The 10,011-nt window shown below is 42.9% G+C and overlaps 1 protein-coding gene across 1 annotated transcript; it reads left to right on the plus strand.

Moving 5' to 3' along the window:
* The first annotated feature begins 2,204 nt into the window (after positions 1–2,204).
* On the plus strand, positions 2,205–6,588 carry bcl6b (BCL6B transcription repressor). Its single transcript, XM_010737156.3, has 12 exons — positions 2,205–2,359; positions 2,673–2,750; positions 2,849–3,075; positions 3,242–3,490; positions 3,590–3,724; positions 3,906–4,098; positions 4,189–4,400; positions 4,486–4,592; positions 4,718–4,816; positions 4,907–5,037; positions 5,482–5,619; positions 5,741–6,588. Exons 3-12 carry the CDS (start codon positions 2,855–2,857, stop codon positions 5,879–5,881), a joined length of 1,626 nt encoding a protein of 541 aa, XP_010735458.3. The 5' UTR covers positions 2,205–2,359; positions 2,673–2,750; positions 2,849–2,854; the 3' UTR covers positions 5,882–6,588.
* Positions 6,589–10,011: the final 3,423 nt, after the last annotated feature.

Below are 10,011 nucleotides of genomic sequence, written 5' to 3' on the forward strand. Positions count from 1 at the left end.
CAAGGGGAATCCCCGCCTGTTCTGTTTGACCGAGGAGTGACAGTTAAGTAGATGTTGGAAATTCACAAAACTGTGTTTGTTCCTCATTTGAGACATGCAGAAAGTTCAATTTAGGGTCTTTAATTTGATGGTAAATGGTACCAGCTCTGTGTTTTAACCTCTGATGGGCACTGACAGACGGTGCAAGGAGCAGGAAGCCACCACGAGCGTTGCCAACTTTTGCCAACGGGATGGACTCAATGGCTTCCGCCCATTGGTGAACCTGTTTAGTAATGTTCTCACTTTTCCTCAACCGCCCCCCCTCATCCGTTCTTCTCACAATGCCTGGAAGTAGCTGAGACCTACATCTCCCTCTCTGTTTTCTTAATCGTTGTTTTCCTTTATGGTTTTTTCTTTTTTTTTCTTTTTTTATTTTTTTTTACAAAGCACACAATTGATCCGACCTCCATCCAAACAAATAAAAGCACAAGGACACGCACGCGAGCTCTACACCCCCCGTGCAAAACACTTTACTTCCGATTCACATTTTCAAAGGATTTATATCCAAACATGGTCATGTTGTCTGTTTGTTTGTGTCATGTTTGCTTTTCAACTATGGAAGACATTTTTTAAAAAACAATTTTTCAAGCTGCAGCTCAACATTAAACTAGATCTGCATGCGGCAGACACCAAATATCATACATTTAACACCTAAAAGGCAAAAATGTAAATGAATACAGGCAGTTAAAGGAAGTTTTGCTCATGGTAGGAATTGTTGAGTCTGTGTAAATAATATTATAAAAAGCACGGTCTAGACCTGCTCCACATGAAAAGAGATCATTCCTGCTATGACCCGGTGCTATATAAATAAGATTTAATTTCATTAAATTGAAATTTTAATAGGGAATTCCATCTTTTTCTATTGCATTGTTGCCATATTGGGCTCAGTAATCACTCTTATCAGTGAAAATAAAAATAATCTCCTCTTCATTCATAAAACAAACATCATCGGGTCCTCATCCCTGCAGTCTCAGCTTTTTGTGCCAGAATCGTTTATCTACCCTGAGTCAACCTTGAGGATTTCGTCCTCCTTCTTCAACGTCTCCTTCTGTAAAAAAAAAAAAAAAAGAAGAACACTTTGATGTGAGGGAAATACAGTTCATAGTTCATTTAGCGGTGCCTCAATTAACTGTACTGTGGCTGGTTTTCTGTGAACCCAAGGCTGCCCTGAGGATGAGGTAACTTTCCGCTTGTTTTTTAGTTATTCACGACCTCTGAGCTCTTGTCCTCCTCCCTCCATCACCCCCTCCCCCCATCTCCATCTCTCCTCCCTTGTCTCCTGCTCGCTTTATTATTGACGGATGTCCTGCGCAGGCGTTTTTTCATCCATGTCTCTGAGCAGCTTTGCAGGATGCATTCATGTGTGTGTGATATGTGTAGGGGGGAGGCGGTGGGGGTATTTGTAGGCCAGTTCCTGCACATCTGTCGGCTGCATTTCTCTCAGTCAGGGCGGGGTAAAGGTTGTTTTTCACCACCAGGAGAAGGTGTCTCCCCTCTAGAACCATCGATTTGGTCTTGCTTCCTTCCTTTTAGTCCTCATAACACGACGCCTCTGCTCTCAGGCAGCAAGCCAGAAGCTTCCGGACACTGTTGTCGAGCACTTATCAATGCCCGTTTACCCAAAGTGGTCGACTCAGCAATGACACAGTTCCACTTTGAATGCAATTGCTTCTTATATTTAAACATTATCCTGAAAAATTGGAAAATTCCTGAGAGATCATAGAATTAAAATAATAAAAAACTCCCTGATAAGATCCCAATAATGAGGGCACAGCTTGTTTACCTAACATAAAGTTGGTCTTCCAGCTTCCTCTCAGACAGTTTCCTCTGTCCTGGAGAGGGGTGAAGGGTAGGAAAGCGTTGGTGGGGGAAGCCTGATGCTCTCTGGCTTACCCCTGGATAGCCATGCACGTACTGTGTGTCCCCAAGGGTCCTCATATATATTTTTTCAACGTGGTACAAAAACACACTATGCTTTCCTGCCATTACTTCGCTCAGAACTATGGGGGTTTAGAAAAACTAATAGGCCACTAAAAATACTTGGAGCCCGGGGCCTGGGCCAGGGCTTTTCCTGCGTTGCTTCCAGTATACGCGTGGGCCATTGAGGAAAGAGGAAACGAGCAGCTTTGGTTGTATGGGGGCTTCCTGCACAACCTTATAAAGAGCTCCGTCCCTTCAGCTTGCCCTCACAGTGTTGCTCAGAGCCACTGGAGGTTGTGGGTGAGGTCCTGCTCCACATCTTTGACTGTAGACCGAACACTGTGCCGAGGGGGGTTGACGTCAGTGCGGGGCACGTTAGTTCTCGTCCCTGCTGGTCGGGGTGAGTTGGAAAATGATTTTCTCAGCATATTTACACGTTTAATTGACTACTTGCTTGGACTGGACTTGTTTGTGAGTGAAGGTGTTAATGATTTAATCATTTTCTGATTAAATTTGAACACTTAAATTTAGACGTTGTCAGATGAGGATGTCTATATCTTTTGATTTAAATAGCTTTCAGTGACTGTAATTTAAATGTACAACTCAAAAGAGGATTTTTCCCAACATTTAATGTCTCGATTGCTGCATTTCTTGCTCCTTTTGATATTTGCAGAAATGTGAATAGGGGATTTTTCTTTTTTGTCCTCATGCAGGTACGAGTAGGGAGCTGGTCTCACCTAACAGATGTGTCTGGGACACTCCAGTCTATTTATTCTATAAGTTATAATCAGGTAGGTCATTCATTCAATCTAAAACTCGTGCAAACAAAAAATCTGCATTGCTTGCTTGTTTCATATTCTGAATAACCCCCCCCCCACTTTCTCTATAGATCCAGATGAGCATGATGGAAGTATTGGAAGGATACAGGGTCGACAGAGTTCAAGAAATGAGGGCTCCCGCACCAGCCGAGGGATACGTGAAGGAGTTCACGCGCCACTCCAACGACGTGCTGCTGAACCTGAACGAACTGAGGCACCGCAACATCCTGACTGACACCACCCTGGTTGTCGGCAACATACATCTAAGGGCGCACTGTGCTGTGCTCGTGGCCTGCAGGTTGGTGCAAAGACCAATGCATCTACTCAAAATAGTCCCTCTGCAGAGACACAATCCTCTGCATTGCCTCCTTTTTCCCCATCTCTTCTCAACCATTTCAGTCTTGTCTTCCTGCTTGATTTAAATGAAAATCTCTCACCCTAAATGTTTCTTTCTCTCCTCTCAGCGGGTTCTTCTACTCGCTGTACTCTCACCGTGTGTTGCTTCAGGGGAGAGGTGGCAGCGGGGATCAGCTCATGACTGTGTCTCTCCCCGACACCTTGGACCCATCCAGCATCTCCCTGCTGCTCGACTTCATGTACACCTCTCGCCTCCCTCTGACACCGAGCATCGCCCCTGGGGTGCTTAGTGTTGCAACCTATTTGCAGATGGACCACGTGGCTGATACCTGCCGGGATTTCATGCAGCTCCACTGGTGAGGGACTTAAACGAACATCTGTTATCAAGCCAGGACACATTATATATCATGCATATATTTACTGAGCATGTGGTTGACATGATTTTTATTTATCAGCAGGGAGAATATGAGTGCAAGACACCCACAACTGGAGCTGGACTCCCGGGTGTCTGTAGCCTCTGTAGCCCCCAAAGGAGGGGACCTGCCCAATCTCGGACCCCAGAGATTACTCCCAACTGCAGTTGCAACAAGGTAGGAGGATTATGTGTGCAACTGATAAAGACCTGAGTTTGGCTCTGTGGGTGTGACTCTTACATTTCCTACTTGCTTATCGCTCTGGGTTTGTGTTTACACGTGTTGCTGCTTTGGTCTGCATGCCTTTGTCTGTTGTCAGGTTTAGCTCATTACAGCACTTCCTCTGTTTTGCCTGTAGGGTCCCTGCGGAGGTCGGGGGCTCTCTCAAGCCAGGGGCTTTCCCAACCTGCCAGCCCAGGTCAAAGGCGATGAAAGGAGAGCCTGAGTCGCCTCTCATGGGCACCCCGATTCCATCTCCAGACAGCCCCGCCCGCTCCAGCTGCCAACCCAACTCTCCAGCAGAATCCAACACCTGCAACAAAAACCTTGTGGTGAGTTTAAGGAAGCAGACTTATATCCACAAAGGAGCCCGGAGAGAGTTAAATTGACATTTATTGACTGGGTTTTGTTTGTTTCTGCAGAGTGATGTCAAATCCACGCCGGACCCAAAGGCTTGCAACTGGAAAAAATACAAGTACATCGTCCTCAACCCTCTCTGTGCAGCCACCACGGTGAAGGAGGAAGAGATGGAGGAACCACAAAGTCACACATCACCCACTGCAGACAGGATGGGCACGACACCCACAGCACCAACAGAGGCGTGGTCTGGAGAAGTGCCTGGTCAGATTGATAGGTAAACTGGAATAATTGCGAGGTAACAAAGGAAAACATGATTGTGCTGTTTCAGTTGTGTAACCAGGATGTTTCTTCTTCTTCAGACAGGGGCAGGCCTCCTGCTACGAGGGTTCTGGCCGAGCCCCTCCCCTGGGGCCACCGCCCTCTTTGGATCACCCAACAGTGCCTTCCACTCACAAGGAGGGAACAGGTATGAGCCAAACCTTTCATATTGCAGATAGTTTTACTTTTAGCTCCGACACATTCATTCATACAATATGTTGTCTGCTTCTTTAGTCTCACCCTGCACAATTTTCCCAAACCTTCACCCCTCAGATCCAGAATCTGCCCACCAGCATGCGATCAAGCGTGAGAACTACTACGTGCCTTACTGTTACTCCGGCAACATTCAAGGAACCAAGACTCCCTGCTCAGGTGAGGCTCCAAAAAAAAAAACAAAAAACTCTTTATTCACTTTCTCAATTTAAAAACACAACACCTGACGCTGACCTTTGGCCCTGACAGGTGACAAACCGTACCGCTGTAATGTGTGCGGCGCCCAGTTCAACCGACCGGCCAACCTGAAGACTCACTCTCGCATCCACTCAGGAGAGAAACCATACCGCTGCGACACCTGCGGCGCTCGCTTTGTTCAGGTATGTGTGTGCATGTTAAGTATTGAGTATTAAGCAACTTCCCCTCTGAGACAATTTCCTCTTTTCTCAATCTCATGACAATTTACATATAGAGAAAGTCCAGACCGTACTTTTCCCGAACAACTCCCACCATGAGCAAGCGCCAGCCACCATCAGTGGCAAGGAAAAATATCCTGTCATTGCCTGTAAAGTGTAATAAAAGTCAGTCACAACCCTAACCCTAAGTGAAAAAGTACCAAATGGCAACAATTCGCTCTAAAAACTATGTGAAGGAACAAGACTTATCAAAATCTGAACTCAAGAAATCATGTAGTTGGGTGGCTTCAGTTACAAAGAGAAAAAAAAGAATAATATTAGTGATTTGAGACTGGAAATCTTTGTGAATTATTGTGCGCAGGAAACATATCAAAACATATCCTGTTTCTGTGGTTTGTCCTACATTAGGTTGCCCATCTGAGGGCCCACGTTCTGATCCATACAGGGGAGAAGCCGTACCCATGCCACACCTGTGGCACCCGCTTCCGCCACCTGCAGACCTTGAAGAGTCATCTGCGCATTCACACCGGAGAGAAGCCTTACACCGTGAGTCGCAAACACACACACCACCGTTTGACCTGTTAAACACACAGAACATCTTTATCATTTCCTCCCCGTCGTGCTGCTGTGCTTGTTTAATCCGTTGACCCCCCCTCTTGTTTTTCAGTGCGAGAAGTGCGACCTTCACTTCCGCCACAAGAGTCAGCTGCGTCTTCACCTCCGCCAGAAACACGGGGCCGTCACCAACACCAAGATCCGCTACAAGGTCCTGACCGAGCCCTACCAGCCTATCCTGCAGGCCTGCTGAAGAGACTCACTAATCACCACCAGCACGTCGGTCAGAATAAATATCTAAATCAGAAAATGTGAAATTTGGTAAATTCACTCAACATTTTTGAGGTGGTAATTTGTAACTTTTAACAGATTGGTTAGATGACCAGCTTGGACAGAAAAATGTTAAAATGGAGAAAAGACATTTACCAATGGCTTTCAGCTTGGAGCTTGGAGCAAACTTACGAACTGGAGAGTTGGAGATGATGTTAAGAAAAGTGTTTTTGAGGGTCTGTGAAGGGACAGAAAGAAGGGAACAAGATGTGGAAAGACTTTTTGGATGTGTGCGCACTGAATTTTGAAGAAATGCGAGGATGTGAACGGTTTGAATGAAAGATAAAGCAAGTTTTATGAAGGAAAGAAGGAAGTAAATTTGTTTGAGAAGCACTTCATCAATGTTATCGTACTGAAAATCCTCTTCTTAAATGTGTATTTAACTCAGATTTATCTTAATCTTGAGGCCTGGGGCCTGCATCTTTTAACAGATTTATAGTCCGAGCAGGCAAAGGACTGAGTTGTCTTGTATTGATTATAAAGTATAAAAATGAAGAGGTTTTCTGACATTCAATAAGATGACTGTAAGCAATTGGATTATTGATAATAATATGACATTTGTATGAGTTCATTTGCTGGACAAAGATGGTTTTGTACAGTTTAAATTAAAACATTTTTATATCAATTGGAGCTTTGGTGCTCAGTGTCTTATTTATTATCATAAACAGACATTTGTAATATTATGTATGATGAATAAAACTCATATGAAAATGGTCCCAAAGTGCTGAGCAGACTGCATGTACTTTCAAGCTGCTCTCTCTACCACGCTTCCCTCCTTCGGCCTTTCTCCTCCCTGGACTTCCTTCCTCTCATTAACACACTTTTTCTACCCATGATTCACGTCTTGTGTTGAGTCAAACCCATCCCGCCATTTTCCAGATTTTGTTTTGTGTTTTCTCTCTCTGCGCTTTTGTGGAAACAATGAAGCCGAGGGCACCTGTTTCCTCCAGGTTCCTCACACTACCAGCCGGCAACACGTGTGTGAGCTCCCTGGTTGCTTCCTGGGGTTGAAGGGGGTCGACTGGTGGAGGGGCCGCAGACTCCTGGTGAACTCTCCCACCCTCTGTCATCCCCCCGCTTCCTGCTCCCTGATGAGTTGTGGCTAGCACAGGCTCATTGTCCCCGCTCAGCAGACAAACGTTGGAAGTTTGACGGGACTTTCCAACCCTTCGTCCTGCTCCTCAACTGAAAAAAAAAATGAAACCTGCGACATGTAGGTTTTCTCTTCTTCAGTATGTGTCCAGTCTGTCAGGGGTCTCCCCACAAATCAGTTCGCCAGAGTCAGAAATGAGGACTTGTGTGTTTCTGGAAGTGATTCAAATACGGGGGAATGTGTGTAACTTATTCCAGGAAAAGAACATTTCAGGAACTTAGTTGACTATTACTGGAAACCCTTTAGTGGTTTTCTTGAAACTGAACAAGACCCAGGAAGAAAACAGATCCTTTCTATGAACTTTACTGTGCAAATGTGTTTTGGAGAGGTGTTTTCAAGCAACTCATCTTACAGGCAGTGCGTAGAGATATAAAAATAGAAATATAGAAATTCATTTGCATGTGCTACATTTGGTCAAGTGAGAGGAATGAATCTCAAAATTCCCCTTTTAGATTTTATAATGAAGTCTCTTCAGAGATAATAACTCGGAATATTATTATTCTGCATCACTGTTCTGGGGTATAATTATTTTCAATAATAGAATTTAAACTAGATCGAGACACAGGGCCTCTCCTTTAATATAAGCTAAAAATAAATACACTCGCTTATTATTTGATTTTACACCATGCTTTACTGCTAACTCTAGACACTCCATCATAAAATAATTGTCCCACTGTGAACATTTCCTTTGCCGATTCTACCCATATGCAGTTTATAATATTTTGTTTTTGTCGTGTAGATTCAATTATATGTTACATAATATATTACATTTTACATTTAGTCATTCAGCAGACGCTTTTATCCAAAGTGACTTACAAAAAATGGAAACAATCATGGTAAGGTGCGACTAGGACATGCAGTGCAATTACTGAGGTGCTATATGATTTAATTAACACCTCTGTGACAGTGACGATAATAATATATCATTATAGGCTTCATTAAAGTTGACTTTAGAGCAAAACAGTTTTAACAGATCGTACAGGTTTACCTAATAAAGTGGCAAATGAAGCAGTAACACCGTCTCAAAAACACAAAAATCGATATATTTTGCAGAAATAAAGGTATCAACTGCCCTCAGTCAAGTAGATAAAGGCTTCATATCAATTATTGATCTTTCAGGTGAACATGTATTCAAACATATTGTCAGAGAAATGTACTGAAGTAACGCAGAATGAACTCCTTTCATGTTACATTAGATTATTATTACTGATTATTTTATGAGCAGGATTTTAGTTCAAAATAAAGCAACTTTTAACAACTTTATTTTATGGTTGGGTTGTGAAATCTATTACAACACAGCTGTCAGATCAATGCAGTGGAGTTAAACAGTAAAACCATTTGGGCCAACAAAAATAAGTATGATGTAACAGTATGCCTTTGACATTTTCAGATCTTGTGGTTGCCTCCCTCTGGTGTTGGACATGTGGAAACCCATGGGGCTGTCTCTCTAATCTCTGTCCTTCTAGCCTCTGTTTTTTGGCAGAAAGTTGCTTTTTGTATGACATTTTATAAAATACACACACTGACATGTAATATGTTCTTTTTATTCAAAACGGTCAATTAAAGGTGGTTCTAATAACTTTTAACAAACATTTCCCCAAACAGAAGACTTCCCTGTTCCTGAAAGTGGATCCTCCCTTTTACTGGTTGTTCTAGCTCTTGTGCATATTTTCTGTGGTTGCCTCAAGCTGTGCACTCATTGTTTTGTTTGTGCTTTTTCTTTTAATAAAAAATAAAAAAAGGATCCTTTCTCTTCTAGTTTGCGCTGGCGGAGACACATGCAGTCATGTGCTTCCTCAAATCAGCAACATGACAATGGCTTGATTCTATTCATATGAGAATATGCGATAGTTTCAGTTAAAAAAAAAGGGACATGATCACATTATTACACAAGATTTCCGTACATTAATAAGGACCAACAGGGTTAGCCTACATTTGTTGAGATACATTCCACTTAAGGGAGGCTCTGCTGGTTTACTGTCACTGTCACTGTGGGACTTTTACTGGTATTTAATTCAACTATGTTTTTCCTGCTGTGACAAGTCAACAGAAGCTTTGACTAATAAGGAAGTACAAATAGCAACAGCTGCTTACTGATATTTTATTTACATACAGTTCACCTGGAACTTCACAGGGTAGAACAAAGAACGAAGAAAACAGCCATAAAACCATTGAACAAAACGTTTTACTAAGTCGAAGTGGTGACATCTTAAAGGACCTTCATCCAATCCGGACGTATAAAATTTGTTTTTAATATTGGAGGAGAAAAGTAACATATGAATTAAAAGTGTTCAGAGTATGCATGTAATCTCCAAGGAGGACTGGAGGTCACCCCAAAGTTCAAAAGAGGTAATTATAACCCTAAATATTTACACAAGTTCATAGTTTTGTGTTTAACACTCACATAAAATATTATTTGCAGCATTATTTGGTTCATTTTAATGTCAAAAAACACATACTTGATTCGTCTTTGGTGTCTTGTTTGACAGCCCTCTATCTTTGACAGCCACAGATACATTTAGCTGAAGGTCGCCAGTTAACAGGTCGTTCATTAAACCCGAAACACCGCTAACGTGAAGCTGGTACTTTATTACCTGTATCTGTTAACGCTGTGGTTTCAATCTGCAGAACTAGATATGAGATAAGGTGAAAGCACCCATGGGGAGAAATCAGTTACAGAGATAGTTAAAGGACTATCGTGGTGGTGAGAACGTAGATTGCACCTTCACCTCTTATAGGAGAAACTATGTTGGCAGCGAAACTCAACAAAAGGCACAAAAAAAGCAGTATGTAGAGGTTTGTCTATTCTGGGCTTCTGTAGAAAAATGGCGGGCTCCGTGGAAGAGGACCCGCTCCCACTGTAGATATAAAGGGCTCATTTTAAGACAACATAAACAGGC

The sequence above is a fragment of the Larimichthys crocea genome, chromosome XIV (genome assembly GCF_000972845.2).
Source record: "Larimichthys crocea isolate SSNF chromosome XIV, L_crocea_2.0, whole genome shotgun sequence".
Taxonomy (NCBI): domain Eukaryota; kingdom Metazoa; phylum Chordata; class Actinopteri; family Sciaenidae; genus Larimichthys; species Larimichthys crocea.